This window comes from Trichosurus vulpecula, chromosome 6 (assembly GCF_011100635.1).
Source record: "Trichosurus vulpecula isolate mTriVul1 chromosome 6, mTriVul1.pri, whole genome shotgun sequence".
Lineage (NCBI taxonomy): Eukaryota > Metazoa > Chordata > Mammalia > Diprotodontia > Phalangeridae > Trichosurus > Trichosurus vulpecula.
In genome coordinates this window covers 202,149,602-202,170,067 of record NC_050578.1, presented here as the reverse complement: position 1 = coordinate 202,170,067, position 20,466 = coordinate 202,149,602, and the positions used below count along the sequence as shown (strand labels likewise).

The following is a 20,466-nucleotide window of genomic DNA, read 5'->3' as shown; positions in this document are numbered from 1 at the left end:
CGAATCCATACTTCACAGAACAATGCTGGATTTGAGGACTTGAGGACCTAGACGACCACATGTGGCCTCGAGGCCACAGGTTCCCCACCCCTGCCTTACACTATAACATTAATTCCTGCTGGATGTATAGATGAGGAAATTGAAGACTGAACAAGTTAAGTGACCTTCTATGTCACATGGGTGACAAATAGTAGAGATAACATCCAAACACATATCCTCTGATTCCACATATAGGGTTCCTGGACACTACATCAAGAGGCCTGGAAAAAAATTTTAACTATGAATCATTTGTGACCTTGGGTGAACTTTCTGAGTCACCATTTCTTCATCTGGAAAACAGAGGAAATTAGACTTACATCACCTTTCTTGTAGCATTATTGTCAGGGAAAATCAGTTTGTAAATCTTAGAGCACTCTATGCAAATTTAAGGTAGTATTTATGTAATTCTTCCCAATTTCCAAAATTTTTCTCATCATAATCCTCTGTGATTATTCAAATTCATGATATATAATATAGAAGAAGTGGGCTAGAACAGGTTTAGAACATCATGCCCTTTGCAGGGATGAGGCAACTCAAAAAGATTGTGACTTACCCATTCTCACATAGTGGGCAGTAGAGCTGGGAATAAAACACACGACTTCTGATTACTAGTCCAGTACTCTTCTATTATTAGTATATTGCCTGTAAATGTATGTGATTCTATAAACCAGTCCAAATTTTCATCCAAATTATTGTGAATTTTTATTTTCATAGTACTCACATGATGGTTGTGAGGAACTTTAAGTATTATTACAGGTGAGGAAACTGAGTCTCTCAGGGCTTAAGTTATTTGTTCAAGGTAATAAACAAATGAGTGTGACCAGGATTCTGCTCTCCTAATACCAAATTACAAATACAGTGAACCTTATTGTTGATAACCTTAGAGGTTATCTGATGAAGCATCCCGCCTGATGTACGAATTGCTTCTCTGGCATCTGTGCTATGTGGTCATCCAGCTTCTGAACCACATACTCATGGAATGTAAAATAGAAGTGGAAGGGGCCTTAAAGATTATCTAGTTCAACCCATTCATTTGTTTATGAAGAAATGAAGTCTTCTAGAGCTGTGGTAACATATATAAGGTCTTGGCTTGTAAAGGGCAGCCCCATACTAGTTTTCCACCTCCAACTCCAAAGCTCGTTCCACTAAGTGGACCACTTATCTGAAAGCCGAGGTCCCTCCAAAGCCCCACTCATAGTTTTAATTTGTATTATTTACTAAGCTTCACACAGATTGCTGCAGGCACCATAAGCACTGTCTCTGCTGATGGAGAGCAAAACATGACTGGATGTTTTCCTTCCTTGGGAGTCAGGAGTAGGCTGTCAATCATATTTGAAGGGCATTTTTTTCTGTTTTTGGCTGCCAAGACTGGATGAGATAGTTGCATTATTATGACCCTCAACCCCTGGGATAATGGGGGCTGGTGGGAAATGGACAGCTCATTCTGTGTGCAGTAATTCTAATGGTCTTTCTTTTGGGCTCTTTGTTTCAACAGCCGGCGATTTTTACTCAGTAAGCTATCGTGCCCTGCTGAAAGCCAAAGAAGCCCGAGACAGCAAGATTCTGAGTCTTCCTGCCCAGCTAACCTTTCAGAGTCTATCGCTGGTATTTCCTTCTGGAATTTTTCCTTTTGTCTTATGATTCCTGTCGTTCGTCCTTCATTTCTGAAGAGGACCAATGACATCTTGTGCCTTATAAGTAGTAGGCATTAATAGAAGCTTGTTCAGTTGGATGGAACAGAATTGGGTGATTTGTAAGTGCCTGTAGAGAGAGGTACCTAAGAGGCTTCAATAATGAAAACAGTGGTTCTTGACATTTGTGTAACTCTTCATCTTCTTCAGCACATTCTTTGAATATTTTCTCACTTGATTTTCCATATAACAGCCTACCCTGTGAGGTAGCTAGTCTAGGCAATATCCTGATTTTACAGGTTAGAAGAAAGAAAATCAACAAGTTATATGATTTATGGGCATCCATAAAAGTTGATAAATGGCTGAGGTTTTTTTTTCTTGTTGCATATCCAAAACCCTTCCATTCCATATGCCATCTTGCGCAATTGGATTTGGGACTAGAACCCACATCTCTGAATTTGATCCAGGCCTCCCTCCATCGCAGGGTACTTTGAGGCAATGATCAATTTCTAAGAATGCCTATGAGTAGCATTTATGTCACAAAGTGTCAGCAATAGACCCGGATTTGGAGTCTGAGGTTCTGATTCCCAATCAACTTTGTAGTCATAGACAATTCCTTCCCCTCTCTGGGCCTTCGATTCTCATTCGTTAAACAAAGACTGGATGGCTCCCTCTATCAAAGGTCCTTTCAAACTCTGGCATTCACTGCTTCTTAGGTAATATAGGGATGGGCACAAGATAACTTTATGCCAAATATTCTCATTAATTAAATAAGCGTGATAGTCCTCTTGAATTGGGTAATTTCTGCCCCTTTCAAAATGACTCCCCATTTATAGGAAGCCATGACTTAGAGCTGGAAGTAACCAAAAAGGCAATCAAATTCACACCATTTCCCCTCATTCAAGAGAAAAGATGAAGGAACTTGTCTGAATTCACAAAGGTAGTAAGAGTTAGCATTTAAATCGAGGTCCTCTGGCCCCAAATATATTGTCATTTCCTCTGTAATGCTGCCCAGAAGCTCTGGATTTCTTGATCTTTTTTATCTTCTTTGGTTTTATGCAATTGCAGAATCAAATATTTGAGACAAAGAAGCAAAGCTAAGCTGCTTTTCAGCATTTGGTCCCCCAAGACATCAGACCCCAAATCCAAGGGTTTTGCTTAAAGCTAAAAAATCCCAAGATTTAATCACAGCCCATCATTAGTTGTGGTTGTCGTACCTATTAATTATTAATGTAGGGATGATCTTGCATGCCATGTGGGCTTTTGTACCTAGGAAGAAAGATGCTGTCATCTGGAAATTTCTGGCATTTTGCCTTGAGTTAGAATTTTTTTAAAAGTCAGAGTGGAGTTTAGTGAGCAGACAAAAAATATAGTTGATAAAAGTAATAATTAATCCTATCAACATACAGGTTGAATGCTGACCTTTTCCCTTTCATTTGTTGCCTCATTTTGGGTAATAGATTCAGAATGCTTTTGGGCTGGGATGCACTGAAGGGAACTTGGATTCTTTTTCTATGAAATAATGATAGTGGTGGCTAGTATTTTTACATAGCACCTACTATGGGTAGGGTACTGTGCTAAATACCTTATAGATATCTCATTGAATCACAAAAATGGTTGGGAGGTAAGTTCTGTTACCAGCCCTGTTTTATAGTTGAGGAAATTGAGGTAAAAAGAAGTTAGGTAACTTGCCCAGTGACGCACAGCTAATAAGTGTTGGAGGCCAGTTTTGAGCTTAGGTCTTCTCAACTCCAGGCCCAGCACTTTATATCCACTATGCCTCCTAGATGAAGAAGTTGGAATGAATGATGACTAAGGTCCCTCCCGTAACTGAAATTCTTGATTCCAAGGGACCTTCCTGTTCTGACATTTTATGTTTTGAGTTTCCTTTTATAGTAAGCTTTGAATTTTATATTCTTTATTTATAACATCATTGATCTAGAGCAGAAGTTCCCAAACTTACTTGGCCTACCACCCCCTTTAAAAAAAATTACTCAATGTCCTCCTACCCTGAAATGTCCTTTCTTTAACCCTTTAACATTTTAAAAATTTGTGTCATTTCAAAAAAATATATATTTCTTTAATTGATGCACCTTAAATTTAATAATTTATTGTACATTTGTGGGTTTTTTTTTTCCTGCATTGAAATTTTGATGACACGATGTTTCCTCATGTAACCCATTACATGCACATATTCCTGCATGCTGGACTTCTTGACAATGCACAACACACTCTCCTGCCAACACTTGCTTGTTAAGACCTGTCAGCAGACTTGACAGACTTGGTTATAACTTACATTTTGTATGTTTATTTGCAAAATCATGTAATCACTGCAACTTTAATTCTGTAACACAACATATGAAACGTGTATGAACAGTTTTTCAGAATTTTCTTATCTTCTCTTCTTTCGTTATGCTTCCACTGCCCCCTTATTTTTCTACAATTCCCCCCAATTGCACCTGAGGCTACTACTGCCCTCCAAGGGGTGGTATCGCCCACTTTGGGAACTTATGTTCTACAGTTGTTAGAAGAAATCTTGGTATAGTAGACATGGTGCTGGACTTGAATCAGAAAAACTGAGTTCAAATTCAGGCTTTGGTACTTAAAACCTGTGTGATCCTGGGCAAGTTACTTAACTTCTCTCTGCCTCAGTTCATCATCTGTTAAATGAGGGGATTAAACTAAATGGACTTTTAACTTCCTTTATACTGCTAAATCACTTATCATATGATCTGGTCTAGCCCCATCATTTTACCAAAGAGAAAATTAGTTGAGAGCTGGCCTAAGGTCACATGGGTAATTGTCAAAACCCAAATTGGAACCCAGCTCCTATGATTCTAAAAGCAACAATCTCTCCACACTATATCCCTTAGGTACCTACTACCTCTGACATGCTATGTTTTATGGTCTAACTGCCCTTCCTGATCTAACATTCTATCGTTATGTGTCTAAGATCTGATGTACCAAAATATTCATAAATCTTTTTCCCATTTTTATTTCATTTTTCTAGAATAAAACACAGTTGAAGGCACATTTGAATGTAAGAGAACAAGAAAAGACAAAGGTAAAACCAAGACTGTAATTTTTTGTACCAAACGTTTCTCAGGGATCTCATGCACATCTCTTTAGAGCTGGTCTCCCACACAGTGTTTGAGCTACAGTAAGGGATGCCAACCATGACAGCAATTAACAGTGTCAAACAGAAGGCCTTTAAATGTAGAAAGAGCACAGTTGGGTTCCTAAAAATGTGCTAGTGCTTGGCATAAAATAGGACTCCAATCTTCAACTCACAGGACACATCCCATAACTTTGTAAATCAGTTGTATGGAATAATAATTCATTTTATTTCAGCCAGATCCTATTACTCTGGAGTTGGATTCACAGGCTCGGGATTCAAATACTGTCTTTGCTCTGCAACTTCACTGTGACTAATCCAGTTCAGAAGGCATTTATCAAAACCCTGATCTGTGCAGTGCACTGTACTAAGTAATAGGGCTATAGAAGACAAAAGGAAAATCATTCCGTGTCCTTAAGTTTGCCTTCTATTATTTTGGGTAAATCATCAGACTTCTCTGGGGCTCATTTTTACCAACCTATAAAATGAAGAGATTGGATTAAATGATTTCTAAGGTCCTTTGAAGTTCTAAATCTATTATGTTAAGTGCATGCTACATGCAAGACACTGTGCCAAACACAGGGATCACAATGACTGATATGACATGGGCTTTGCTCTCTGAGGTGGGAATGGGTATGGAAAGAGGAAAATATCTAGGGCAGAAGGAGATAAATTCAAAGTAGAGGTTCAGGTGGAGTACTATAACAAATTTAGTGAGGATGAGATCACTTGGCAGGGAAAGGAATCGTGGATTCCTTAATTATATTTCTCTATAGACACAGCATTAGAAATAGTGGGTAGGTTCCCATATGAATGTCTTCCAGGGTTCTGTCCTTGGCCCTCTTCTGTGCTCTCCAAAGCCTCCCTTTTCAAGAATTCGTCGGCTACCATGGGTTCATGCTGATGACTGCCAAACCTAATTTCTCTCCTGAGATCTAGTCCTGTATCATCAAATATTTGTGACCCACAGTGGCCCAGATGCATTTCAGATTCATTATGACCAACAGAAATCTCAGCATCTTACCCCCAGATCTGTTCCTCCTCCAAACATGCCTGTTCCTGTTGCGGGTACCACCATCTTTCTAGTCACTCTCAAATATGGCATCAAAATCATTCTTGTCCCTTCCCTTGTTCTCATCTCTCACATATGATTGGTTACTAGGTCATGTCAATCCTGTCTCCAAAACATCTCTTTCTTCTGACCCTTTTCCCTCCACTGATATCACCACTAGCTTCATCAAGCCCTCATTACACAACTCATTCAATCTCCTTAAGAACACCTACTGTTTTTCTTTTTAAGTAAATGTTTACTGATATCTTTTGTTTTTATATCACCTATATTTATTCCTCTTTTCCACCCTATGCTTCTCCCCGGAGAATCATTCTTCATCCTATAGGTGTTGTTGTGTTTTTAAAGAAAAAGTGAGTGAAGAAAAAAAAAATCAGCAAAAACAATCAAGAAATCAAAGAAATATGATAATATATATAGTGTTTCATAGCAGTGGACCCTCTTAGCTCTTCAAAGGAATATGGGGGGGAAGGAGAAGTGTTTTCTCATACCTCTTTTGGGGTGTCATTTTTGTTTTTATAATCTTGCAACATTCATTTTTAATTATTTTGCAGTTTATCTTTACATTTACATTGTTGTAGTCTTTATGCAGGGCATCTAGTTGGCCCAGCCTTGGAGTCAGGAAGACTCATCTTTCTGAGTTCAAATCTGACATCAGACATTTACTAGCCGTGTGACCCTGGGCAAGTCATTTCCTCTTTTTGCTTCAGTTTGAATCTGTAAAATGAGCTGGAGAAGGAAATGATGAACCAATCTAGTATCTATCTCAAGAAACCCCAAATGTGGTCAAAAAGAGTCACGCATGACTGAACAAATCTTTATATGTTTCCTTGGCTCTCTTTACTTCATTTTGTATCAGTTCATATAAGTCTTCTTATGCTTCTCAGCATTCATTCTGTTTCATATATTTTATTATATTCATGTGCTAGAAATTGTTTCCTCAATTCGAAATTCAATTCCTCAATCAATAGTCATCTAGTTTGTTTTTAATTTCTTTGTAACCACAAAGAATGCCCCTATAATATTTTAGTATGTATGGAGTTTCTCTTTTTTAACAGTGACTTCCTTTGGGTATATGCCTAATAGTGCAATCTCTGGATCAAAGTGTATGAACATTTTACCCACTTTATTTGCATGATTATAAATTCCCTTTCAGAGTGGCTGGACTAATTCACAGCTCATCCAACAATACTTTAAGGAATATGTCTTTCCCAAACATAGAAGTGATTTTTCACTTTGTTTTCCCATCCCTGGGGCCTTGGAGACCTTAGATATCTGCTTGTTGCCTCGAATGCATAGATTCATAAGATAGTTGGATTTAGAACTAGAAGAAACACTAGAGACCATTGAGTCGACCCCACCCCCATTCCACATTTGATTTTATACATCTATGAATGACCTCATCCCACAAAGAGCTAGTTTTCTTGGCATTTTCCCTTATTTACAATAGAGAGATCATTGGGTGGTGAGCCAGGTGACCTTAGATCCCACCTTGACTGCTCCATTAAGGTGACCTGGGACAAGTTATTTTCTGTCTCTGGGCCTCAGTTTCCTGATCCACAAAATGAGAAAGGAGAGTGAACTAAAAGATTTCTTAGCTTCCTTCTGGCTCCAACTTTCTGTGATTCTGTGATTGTCAGATGTATATTTTTTTGATCCAGCGCACATCTTAGGAGGTGTTATGATAGAACTTTTCAGAATAATCTGCCACAGAAAAATATAGATGGATTGGGGTATTGCTAGATGATATATATCTCCCAAAGACAGGCGGCAAAAGTTACTGATGGCTTAAGAGATGGGGAACAAATGGTTCACTGACTTATTGCAAGCTACCAAGTTTATTTTCTAAATGGAGGTGCTCCTTAGCTCTGATAAACCCTCTTTTCTTTGATATTATGACAGGAGAACTGACGTTTAATGCAGTCCTTGCCAAACACAGCTCCCACTGCAGTTACCGGCAGGTGAATGTGAGCTGTAACATTTTATAATGGAATCTCAGAAGTGTAATTGAATTAAATTTAGGTAGTGAGCTGAACCTTTTTGAGTTCTGTACTTATGAGACCAATAAAATTAGGATTACAGAGAAAGCTGGTAACCTCAATTTGCAAAATCAAGGAGCTTTGGAAAAGCTGCTTATGTTGTGAGTTAGCACTGTGTCTTATCTGATCCTAGTAGGAGGTGATGGATATTATGAAGAATATTCCAGATGGAGAATATCCTAACGTGTATGTGCTAGTAAGAGCAGCTTATTAATAAGAGTAAAGAAGAAGCAGTGAAGAGAAAAAGACTTGAACTCACAAAACTAAATTTCAGTTCAATTCAGTAAGCATCTCTTAAGTGCCTAGTATGTACCAGGGACTATATTTAGATATGCAAAGAACAAGATAAACTTAGTCCTGCCTTCTAAGAGGGTAAACCCTTTGACCTCTATAAGTCTCAATTTTCTAAATTATCACAAGTTTATATCATCATCTGTTCTACTCAGCACACAGGGGCATTGTGACAGGAATGCATTCTTAAATCTGAGAGGCTTTAGAAATGTGAACTCGTAGAAGTTTGATTCAGTGAGAATTTATTAAACATCAATATGTCAGGGACCATGGCAGGTGCTGAGAGACACAAGTATAAAAGCAGAATAAACCTCACCCTCAAGGACCCTAGGTAATATTGACAAGTATTTAGAAAGTGGTGAGCTATCTTAGCAGTTGATGCTATCTTATTCTACCCTATTATATAAGAAACACATCCCATTGCCCTGAAGTCTACGTGGATATTTCTTCTCCATTTTAAAGAATGGAAACTCAAATTGCTGGCTTGGCACATCTTTCCCTTAAGAGTTAGAGGCCTGCTTTCACCCTATGCAGACTAGTTTATTAATGCAAGAGCAAGGACATTCTACATATATTTCTCTAGTTTTATTGATTTTTTAATCTAGTACACAATTGAAGTTCTGTCTAGTATGCTACACACACTTGGGATATTTTAATTTTCCATTGGACTATTTTCAAAATACAATATTTAGACCATAGAAGGGGTCAGAATATAACAATAGAGAGATGCTCTGAGTACCAGTGACACAGATTCAGCTCCTAGCAACCGAAAGAGAGACAAAAGCAACATACCAGAATCACATTTTGATCCTGGCAATGATATGTTGTCATGCTGGACACCTTATATTTCGTCTCTGAATCTGATGAGAAAGTCTTAGAAGTTAATTTGGGGGACACAGGTGGGAAGTAGTCTTATTTGTCTGTATGAGACACTTACCCTTTACCTATTAACATGTCTTAATAGGAGTGACCAAAACTGAAGGTGTATTGTTGCTGCTGAATAATGTACTGATGAGGCCTTGAGTAGCAGACATCTGGAGTAGAAGTTGCTTCATTTTTCTTTATATAATAATTTATTGCATTTGTAGACTGCCTCCATTTTTTAGAGTATTGTATTATCCCTCAGAAAAGTTTATGTGGTTCATAAGATCTACAATTGGTTGAACCTTGGAGGCAATTAAGTCCATGAGTTCTTATCCTGGATAGATTTTTAATACCTGTGAAATTGGAGGTAAAAAAAAAATTGTGATCATCCAGTTGTTTCAGTCATGTCTGACCTGATTTCAAATCTGGTCTCAGAAACTTTCTAGCTGTGTGAGCAAGTCACTTAACCCTGTTAGCCTTGGTTTCTTCATCTGTAAAATGAGATGGAGAAGGAAATAGCAGGCCACTCCAGTATTTTTGCCAAGAAAACCGTAAATGAGATAATGAAGAGTCAGACATGACTAAAAAAACCCAACAACACTGTAGATGAAAAAACAGAGCCCCAGAGAAGGGATGTGACTAACCAAAGGTAACAAAACTGATATTTGAACCACTGGCCTGTAGGATATCACTAGAGAGAAGTGTAACCAGAAATGGAGGTGGGATGATGATGTAGGAGTTCAAGGTAACCACTCAGTGCCCTGCTGGTATCTGTGCTCTGTTAACAGATCTAAATTAAGTCTGCCTGGAATGTTGGATAGAACTCTCTGTGGAGGATTTATGGAAGACATAGAAAAGTTGCTTATGATAAGAAGGCATAGATAGATTAAGACAGTGCCATTCAATTCATTTGTTCAATAAATATTTATTAAGCACCTACTATGTGCCAGGCACTGTGCTAAGCTCTGGGGACACAGAAAGAGGCAAAAGACAGATCAATGAGATCACGGATCCCTCAGAGAGAGTCAAAAGTATCAAAAATAGCATGAAATTGAATGCTTTTACTTGGACAACAGAGTTTTTCTCACCACAGGAAACAGTTTTTAACAATTAGAAATGTCCCATGGTACAGAAAACAAATTGGCATATTTATTTTTTTTTACTGTATTTTTCTGTAAGACAGGACTTTTGTATTTGGAGAGAAAGAGAAGTAGTGATAATGTTATTAAAAAGATGGAAAAAATAGTGTCAGTGAATCATTTAAAAATCATAAGGGCGGGAGGAAGTTTAGAAAGGGATAGAGACAAGTAGGGCAGTATTAGAACTACCATGTTACATTTGAAATACAGATTTAAAAAAAAAAACCACAATAACCAAGTTCTACTTGGTAGAGATTCCTCACGAAGGCCTCTTTTTCTGTTCTTTTTTGCTTAGGGAAATGCTCAAGTTTTCCTAGTTCATACTAATAAAAAGGGAATTAAAAAATGTCCCACAATAGAATATGTTGACCCAAATGGAAAATGACCTCTTGGCTCATGAAAATATTCAAGAGTAGAATGCTGTGATTCACCACCTGAGAGGCTGGTTGCTATGGTCCCTTCAAATTAGAATTCTCTGATTCCATTTTATCAATTCCTGTTATTTCATTCTGGGGAAACTGCTTGTGCAAAAAATTGAGTGTTTCCTTTCCCCATCCTCCAAATATTTTTAAGAACCAAATCTGTGCAAAGAGAAAGGTAACATGGTAGAGAGGTGCTTTCATGGAAAGTCCAAGGTTCAAGCCATGTCCTGGACACTAGTCGTTTGACCGTGGTCAGTTTGCAAATTCTCTCAGCTCCCTAGACGGTTCTCTGAAATGATTTAACTGTACACAGATAGCCACTTAATAAACATTTTTTTCATTTGAAATTGAGTTGGTGCTAGATTTCGGAAGAACCTGAATGCCAGGAAAGGTGTTTGTGCTTTCTTCATTAGGCAAGAGATCTAGCTTTCTGACATTTTGATTCTCCTCCCATTTGCATGGGGTGAGTTTGGTTTCTGGGAAAGGCAATAGTTTAAAAAAATAATAAAGCATCGAGAGAGCATATAATTCGCCCCCCTTCCTCAAAAGCAGCAGACAACATTGCCTTCTAGTCCCATTTTCATCAGGGTTTCCTTGGCAAGATTAGCCTTCTTCTCTAACTTTCTCAGCCCTGTTTTGTGTTGTTGGCCTGTGCTGTTTTGACCCAGGAATTTCTATTCTGTAGCAGTGGCTGCTGACATCCAGGTTGTGATCAAGAAGAAGATGGAAATAGTTCATTTCTCCCCCAAAGCTGTGTTGCTATGGCTGTGTCATTTGAAGTCTAAAGGTCATTCTGACAGAGCACTCACTAAACAAGTGAGAAAAAAGAGGAAATAGAGGAGACACATTTTGAATGGAAAGTAGTTTTTTTTTCTGTGAAAAGTTTGAATATGGAGAAATGCTTTTATTTTGAAGATAGAAATTAGTGGAATCGAGGAGGACAAATCTTGATGGACTGAATCATGTAGGGAAGGCCACCATTTCAACTCTCCCATAGTCATGCTTGTCTGCTTTTTCCAAGATTATTTTTTCAGCAGTTGACTGATTTTAAAAAAAAAGTTTGTTATAAATAGTTATCAAAAGTACATCTATGGGACATCAAAAGTACATGATGATCCCTGGGTTCCCAGCTTCCTCTAAATATATAATGCTATGACCTTAAGCTGCAGTCATAATATGGTCTATCATATTGAAAGAAAATGGCAGCCAAAAGGTTTCAAATGAAGAAGATATGCATATATACATACACCCGTATGCATATATTTATATGTACATGTATGTGTACATACATATTTGTGCATATATGAAAGTTTTGCAAGAGATAGTCCACAGAAGATCACATCTTTAAAATTACTTAATTGACTGAAAGAGTAAATCCCTCTGTGTTAATTATTTTACTATAAATAAGTATTTGATTCAGTAGAGTCAGTTAGGTGGCACAGTGGATAGAGCATTGGTCTTGGAGTCAAGAAGACTCATCTTTGAGAGTTCAAACCCAGCCTAGACATTTACTAGCTGTGTGGCCCTGGGCCAGTCACTTAATCTTGTTTGCCTCAGTTTCCTCATCTATTAAATGAACTGGAGAAGGAAATGGCAAACCACTCCAATATCTTTGCCAAGAAAACCCCAAATGGGGTCATGAACAATCAGACACAACTGAACAACAATAGCAAGAAAAGAGGAAAATATATTGTTCCTTTCTCCAATTGAGATATCTCTCATGTGTATGTCAAAATTATACAATATTCTTTGAAAAAGATCAAATAATAGAGAGAACTTTGTTCAGTGACTGTTTAATCTTTAACATAAAGAGATGGGATCAGGAACTTGACCTGTGATTTCCTTAGTACAGGGAATTTCCAAGTGAAGACAATCCTTTGTCTAGTTCTGGCTGGCACCTTCTCCATGATTTGGTCTTTGAGAGTTGGCTAGAACAGTGGTGTCAAAGGCAAATAGGAAGGGACCCCTGCAGTCTGCATATTGACTTGGAAAATAGCATATTAACTTTATCAATGTTTTATTTTATTTTTATTTATCTTGTTAAACATTTCCAAAGTACATTTTAATGTGGCTCCTAGTTGCCTCTGGCCTAGCTGTTAAGTGACTTTTCCAGTGTCACAAAGCTAACGTGTGTCAGAAGCTGGACTTAATCCTGATTCTTCCTGGCTTTGAGGATGGCTGTCTATGAATTTGAGGAAAGACACACACACAGACACACACACATACACACACACACACACACACACACACACACATACACACATGCACACATACACACACACACAAGAGATATATGCTTGTTAGAAGTGTTTTTTTTCTATGGTCACCAAAAAGGTCTAGTATAGAATTCAAGTAAAAGAGAGATTCCTCAGAGGTGATGAGGGACTTTTGACATTCCTTTTTGCAGGTGACATTGGGCTGGTTGCATTAAGCTTAAGAATGTTACAGAACCTCCTAAATGAGACCCATAATCTCTTATAAGACTTTGACCTAACTCTCCATATAGGTGAAAAAACAAAACAAGCCTAAGCCAAACAATCATCATCATCATCACCACCATCATCACTATCATCATCATCATCACCATCATCACAACCACCACCACCATCATCATCATCATTATCACCTAACATATCACGCTTACTATGAGCCAGATACTGTGCTAAGTGCTTCCCGTTTGATTATTATTCCATTTAGTTCTCACAACAACTCGGGGAGGTAGGGGCTATTATTATCTGCATTCTACATATGAGAAAATTGAGGCAAACAAGAATACCCTGCTCAGGGAGACACAGATAGTAAGTGTCTAAGGCAGCATTTGAAGTCCACACTCCACGCGCTATCCCTGACATCACCTACCTCCCCAGAATAGCAGTTGATCAAAGTCTGCTGTGGTCTTGAATGGGTATCTTAGGGTGCTCATCAGGATTTAGGGTGTGGGATGTAGATCTTAATAGACAGTATGAATAGACAATTGTATGGGATATAATTGAATAGGAACATATTTGACTGGATTGCCTTTGAGGGATTGCAAAGTTATTTTCATGACCCCAAGCTTCTTCCTGAAACAAATGAAATACTATAGCCTCCCAATAATTGATGTTGAGTATCGCCAAAAAGCAATGGAGAGGTGCATAGTCGGTATGAGGAGATTATATCATATTATACATAATTACTTATTCAGGAGAAGCAATAAAAAGATGTCATCAAATAAATACATGATAAAAAGATGTACTGGCCACGTGTCAAGACACAGACTCTGTATGTGTGTGTGGGAGACTAATCCTCAGAAAGGTTTATTATCCACAGACCTTAGCAATAAATTCAGGCAAATTTCTACTTTTTGTTATAGTCTTGGAAAATTCATTTAAATGTGGATTATCATGAGACTCCATTTTCCCTGAATGGGGACTGTTAAAATCTCATAATTCCAACTGGTTTTGTTTCCTTCCTTGCCTTTTGTACATGACACCTCTACACCCCCCAAACCCCTCATAAGTTCATTATTCCCATGGGTTTTGACCATTTCTTCCCCCTTTCTATACATCTCTAGAGTAAAGTGGTGGTAGGCCAGGCTCCCATGGATTTAGTTGTACTGAGTGCATGTCAAATACAAAGTGGTCTCAAGTGTTTGTGTGTGTGTGTGTGTGTGTGTGTGTGTGTGTGTGTGTGTGTGTCTAAGGGAGCAGAGTTTATTCATTTAGGCTTTGGGTGAATCACAGAATTAGAAAATTTCAGAGTTGGAAGAGAGCTCAGGGTCTATCTCTTCTAACCTATACTGAAGTGAATCCCCCTCATAACAAACCTGAGATGGTTACCCAAACTATGCTTGAAAAGTTTCCAGTGATAATATCATAAGCAAATTAGGGGAGCATACTATTTTACTCTCCCAGTTTTATGGGTAAAGGAAGAATTTATGACCAAACAGGATAGAGAGCATTATAGTATTTAAAATGGATAATTTTGATACATCAAATTAAAAGGTTTTTTGTACAAACAAAACCATGGACAAGATTAGAAGGAAAGCGGAAAACCAGGAAAAAAAACATTTTATTGCAAGTGTCTCTGATAAAGCTCTCATTTCTAAAATCTATAGAGAACTGAGTGAAATTTATAATACAAGTCATTCCCCAACTGATAAATGGTCAAAGGATATGAAAAGACAGTTTTTAGAAGAAATAAAAACTATCTGTAGTCATATGAAAAAATTAGAGAAACACAGATTAAAACAACTCTAAGATACCACCTTGCAGATTGGCTAACATGATACAAAAAGAAAATGACAGATGTTGGAGGGGATATGAAAAAAATAGGACCCCTAAGGCACTGTTGTTGGAGTTGTTAACTACCTGTGAACCGATCCAACTATTATGGAGAGCAGTTTGGAATTACACCCAAAGGACTATAAAACTGTATACCCTTTGACCCAGCAATACCACTACTGGGTCTGTACCCCAAAGAGATCAAAGAAAAAGGAAAATGATCTATATGTACAAAAATATTTGTAACAGCAATTTTTGCAGTGGCAAAGAATTAGAAATTGAAGGGATGCCCATTATTTAGGGAATGGCTGAACAAGGTGTGGTATGTGATTATAATGGAATACTGTTGTGCTGTAAGAAATGATGAATAGGATGATTTCAGAAAAACCTGAAAAGACTTACATGAACTGATACAAAGTGAAATGAGCAGAACCAGAAGAACATTATATGCAGTAACAGTAATATTGTATGATATCAACTGTGAATGCCTTAGCTGTTCTCCACAAAACAACAATCCAAGACAAATTTGAGGGACACGTGGTGAAAAGTGCCATCCACCTCATGAGGAAGAACTGATGGAGTCTGAATGTAAATTGAGGCTTACTGTTTTTTACTTTCTGTATTATTCTTGGTTTTTTGTTTTGGTTCTTTTTCTTTTGCAAAGCGGGTAATGTTGAAATGTTTTGTTGCATGACCACACATACATAACCTATATAAAATTGCCTTCTCAAGGAGGCAAGTAGGGAAGGAGGAAGGGAGAGAATATGGAATTTAAAATTAAAAAAAAAGTTTAAAATTTTTGTCCACATGTAATTGATAAAAAATAAAAATTTTTAAAAATTTAAAAAAAGAAAATTTTCCAATGAGAAACCCACTGTATCCTGAGGTATCACCTTAGTTTCTACTTTAGGCAGCTCTAGTTGTTAGGTAGTTTTCTTTGTGTTTTTTTCCTCCCTTACCCCAAACTTATATTCACCTCTTTGCAACTTCTAACTATTCCCATGGATTCCATCCTCTGGGACCAAATGGCAGAGTTCCAGTCCCTCTTCTATATGAGAGCCCCACAAATATTTGAACATGGCTAACATGTTATAGGATTCTAGAGTACAGATTCAATACAGGGCTGAGCTGGAGGACAACTTAGTTGACTCATTGAGTCAAACCACCTCATCTTGGAATTGAGGTAACTGAGGCCCAGTGGAGGTTGATTTACCTGACCAGTGTCACAGAAGTATTAAGTATCTAGGGTCAGGTTTGAAACCCTTCCTAATGCCATGTCTAATACTCCCCCCACTAACCCACAATGCCTCTTCATAATATTCTTGATATGGACTGACCAGGACAGAGTATAAACAGACCATCGTCTCCTTATTCATGGAAACTACAGTTCTTCCTGTAGTCCTAAGATTACATTAACTTTTCAGGATGTCACATAATATTGCCTCATCCTTAGCTTACAGTCTCCTAAAACCATAGATCTTTTTTTGATAAACTGTAGTTTATTTTAGAGATAATCTCTAAATTCATTTTTTTTCTCTTTCTCGTAGGTTTCACCAAACCATGGTGCCCATGCAGCAGGATTTTTCATTGCATTTCTAGTCTCTCTGGTACTTACCTGTGTCATGTTTTTATTTATATCTCAGTCCCTGTGTCTCAAATGGAACATCTGTAATAAAAATCGGGTGAGTAATGACATGAGTTTCCTCTTGTCCTGATATTATTGGTGTTTAGCTATAAAATATGCTGCTGTGTTTTGTGAGTTAGGTTGAACCTATAGCTGTATAACAAATAATCATAACCAAGGCCATAGAATGTTAGAATCACAGAGGTAGAAGGGACCTCAGAGAGGTCATTTAGAACAACCCACAATACAAGCGTTCGATCTCTTGACAGTGTTGGCTCTCAGGAGGTAAGTCATCCTTCACACGCTTGGCTCTGGCATCCCAAATGTCCTATACATGCTTCTGTCTCTGGGTCTTTGTTCATGCTGTTCACAGATCTGGAATATTATTTATCTTTTCTCTTGCCCTCTCTTCCTATTTAATTCTTCCTCATCTTTTAAATTCCATTTTGAATGTCACTATAAAGCTTTCCCTGATCCTTCCTTCTCCCCACAGAGTAATAACTTTTATCCTCAGACCTCACATTTCATGTTCTGTTGTATTTCTCTACTGAACTTTTCATGGAATGTTCTGTACTGTGGCTAACTGTGCTTGTACCATATATCTCTCTCCCTCTGTAAGCTCCATGGGGCAGGGACTGTGACTTAAGTATACTTTGTGTTTCCCGAAGTACCTATCTTAATACTCTGCACACAATAGGTACTTAATAAGTGATCATTGAATTAATCCAGTCTATATTTTAATACCCCTAGGGAATTCATTCCATGAAGCAGCCTATTCCATTACTGACAAGTTGCTATCATTTGGAAGTTATTCCTTTACATGCAGCTAAAATCAGTCTTCTTAAAATACAGTCAGTTCTTTGTTATTGGTACTATTGAAGTAGAGATCATTGTATGTGATGAATAATGCATGTGCAATCTCAGAAATCTTTTACTAAGCTTCCATTTCTTAGTGTCATTGAACAATATATTATACAAAAAATAGACATTGTTCCTATCCAGGTACATATAATCTAAAAAAAAAGTTTTATGGTTGAATATATAAAAGGCATAAAGAGTACACTGAGAGATAAACATTGGATTTTATTAAAATTGTACAGAATTCTGATAAGGAATAATGGCATGCTAGATTGGTATAAACACTTAGTTTATAACATATTTTTAGGATCATAAATTCAGACCTAGAAGGAGACTTAGAGATCAGATAGTCCAACCTTTTCATTTTATAAACAGAGGAAACTGAGGCCCCAAGAGCAGAAGAGATTTGTGTTAAGACTCTATATTTAGTAAGTAGCCGCTGAGGATTTGAAACCAAGTTCCCTCCTTCTAAACCAAGTGCTTTCTCTTGTGAGATAAGTAAAGCAGGTGACATTATAACTCATTCCTGGCACAAAAATGCTACTTTGTTTTGAGATTAACCATGCCCTTACCTTAACCAAACCACCTAATTATAAACCTCATATGGACAGAAACCACAATTTATTTATTTCAGATTCATCCCTGTGGTCCCTGGCATAGGATCTTGTACATAGTAAATGGTCAGTAAATGAGAATGAAGGTAAGAGGTATTAACTCCTCTAGTTATTCTGAAAGATTTCAAAAAAGAATTTTGGATTTCAGAATTTGGTGTATTTGAATGATAGAAGAGATATGACTTGATGGCTTGAGGGGAGAAGAAAAAATGTAGTGAAAAAGAACCAGAAAGAGGAGTTCCATGATCAGAGGAAAGAGATGAGGAGTCAATTTCCATTCAGGTACAAAAGCTCAAGTAGCAGATTTTATCCCTGAGTCAAGATTAAGACAAATTTCACTCCTTGTTTGGAGAAAGAAGCACTTGAATTGGAGACCTGATTGAATCATAGAATGCCTGAGCTGGAAGGAACCTTAGAATATGAACTTGAAATAGTAGACCTGAGGGACATTAGAAATCTTTCAGATCAACACCCCTAATTAATTACTGGCTGTGTGATCATGGGAAGGAAGGAAGAGAGAAAAGAAGGAAGGAAGAAGAAAGGAAGAAGGAAGAAAGGAAAAAAGAAAGAAAAAAGAAAAGAAAGAAGGAAGGAAGGAAAGGAGGAAAAAAAGAGAAAAAAGGAAGGAAAGAAGAGAGACAGAAAAGAAGGAAGGGAGACAGAAAAGGAAGGAAGGAAGGGAAGGACGGAGGAAAGAAGAAAGGAAACAAATACAACAAATTCTGAAATCCAAAATTCCTTTTTTAAAGTACCTACTATGTTGCAGACACTGTGCTAAGCACTTTACAAACTTCGCTCATTTAGCCCCTCAATGACCCTGGGAGGTAGGTGCTATTATTACCCCCATTTTACAATTGAGGAAACTGAGTCAGAGGATTGACTTGCCACGGTCACAAAGCTAGGAATTATCCAAGGCCACATTTAATTCAAGTCTTCCTGACTTCCTGACTGGTCCTAGGACTAGGGGGTCTATCCGCTGCACCATTTATCTGCCTCCATAGGCAAGTCAATTTGTTTTGACTCAGTTTTCTCATTTGTAAAATGAGGATAATAAAATGCATAGCATTTAAATATTGTAGTTTAGAATTAGGACTAGAACCCAAGTTTCCTGACTCCCAGTTCCAGACAGTTGCCTCTACAATATGGGAAGCATCTGTGTTGATGGAAAAAGCACTAGATGGAGTAAATAGGTCCAGGTTGTAGTCCCAGTTCTAGCTATATGACTTTGGGCCTGTCTTTCTTCATCTGTACAGAGAGGAAATAGGACCTGATGACCTCCAGCATCCCCTTCAGTCTTAACCTTCTAGTATTCTAATAGATGGCATATGGAATGAGATTTGGACTGCATTAATTAGACAACGGAACGCTTATGATCCTTGTGAGGGACAGCTTATCTATGTAGCATAATACCTTGAATTTCTGAAGGTAACTACCTTCCTCTCTGGCTGTTTGTGTTTGTGTGTGCTTGTTTTTTCTTGTTTTGTTTTGTTTTGAAAGATCGGAATTAGGTCAAGAAAGTGTGTGTGTGTGTGTGTGTGTGTGTATTATAATTGGTCACCTGGGAGAGTAATTTTCTTTGTTAGAGAGCAGTGTGGCTAGTAGAAGACACTTGCTTAGAATTGTCTAAATCATAATAATGATAATAATACTAGTAGTAAACTGTGACATTTTAAGATTTGCAAAACATTTGACAAAATTTATCCTCGAACCCTTTGAAGTAGGGATTATTGTTATCCCCAGGTTCACACAGTTGGTGGGCATCTAAAGAAGGAGTCAAACCCAGGAGCTTCTGTCCCTATGACCAGCACTTTATCCATTATACCATACAGGTGCCACGGTTAATGTCCCGTGATGGTGGATCAAGAAGCAAATATATTGAATCAAATCCCAAGTCAGTCTTTGAAATAAAAGTTTTTTTCCTGGATTTCATAGAATTTCAGGGGTCACATTTTTCTTGAACATCATATTATCCAAGGGTTCTTAATCTTTCTGGGGGTCATGGGCCCCTTTGGAAGTTTAATGACATGAATGGACCCCTTCTCAGAAAAATACTTTAAAATAGTTGAAGGAAATGCTAACTTCAGTGGGTGAAAATAAAGCCGTACTTTTTTTCTCATCCAAGTTTGTGGCCCCCCTGAAATCTACTAACAGACCCCTTGGAGTCCATGGACCCCAGATTAAAAGCTGCTGATAAAGTCCAAAGCCTTTATTTTATAGTTGAAGAAGCTGAAGCTTTGAGAAATGACTTGGCCAAGGTCACGTTGCTACTTAGTAACACAGCTGAAACTTGACTGCAAGCCTCTTCAGTTCTCTATTCCTGTTCTACTATATTCCAACTACATCTATTCCTAATTTCCTTAAGCTTTTTTTTAAACTGCAATAGAACTGAAGAGACATTGAATGGTATATGAATACCCCTCCTCCCTTTCCATTTAGGAATCTCCTTAGAGAGGATTATTACCCCATCGCCCATACATAAGTAATCATTGACCACACGCT

General features: G+C 37.8%; 1 protein-coding gene across 1 annotated transcript in view; it reads left to right on the top strand.

Annotated features, from left to right (window-relative positions):
* Positions 1–20,466, top strand: part of EVC2 (EvC ciliary complex subunit 2) — a 194,187-nt gene that overhangs the window by 37,757 nt on the left and 135,964 nt on the right. The window contains 3 exon segments of the mRNA XM_036762385.1: positions 1,535–1,644; positions 4,681–4,734; positions 16,419–16,553. Of these exon segments, the coding sequence (XP_036618280.1) occupies positions 1,535–1,644; positions 4,681–4,734; positions 16,419–16,553 (299 nt within the window).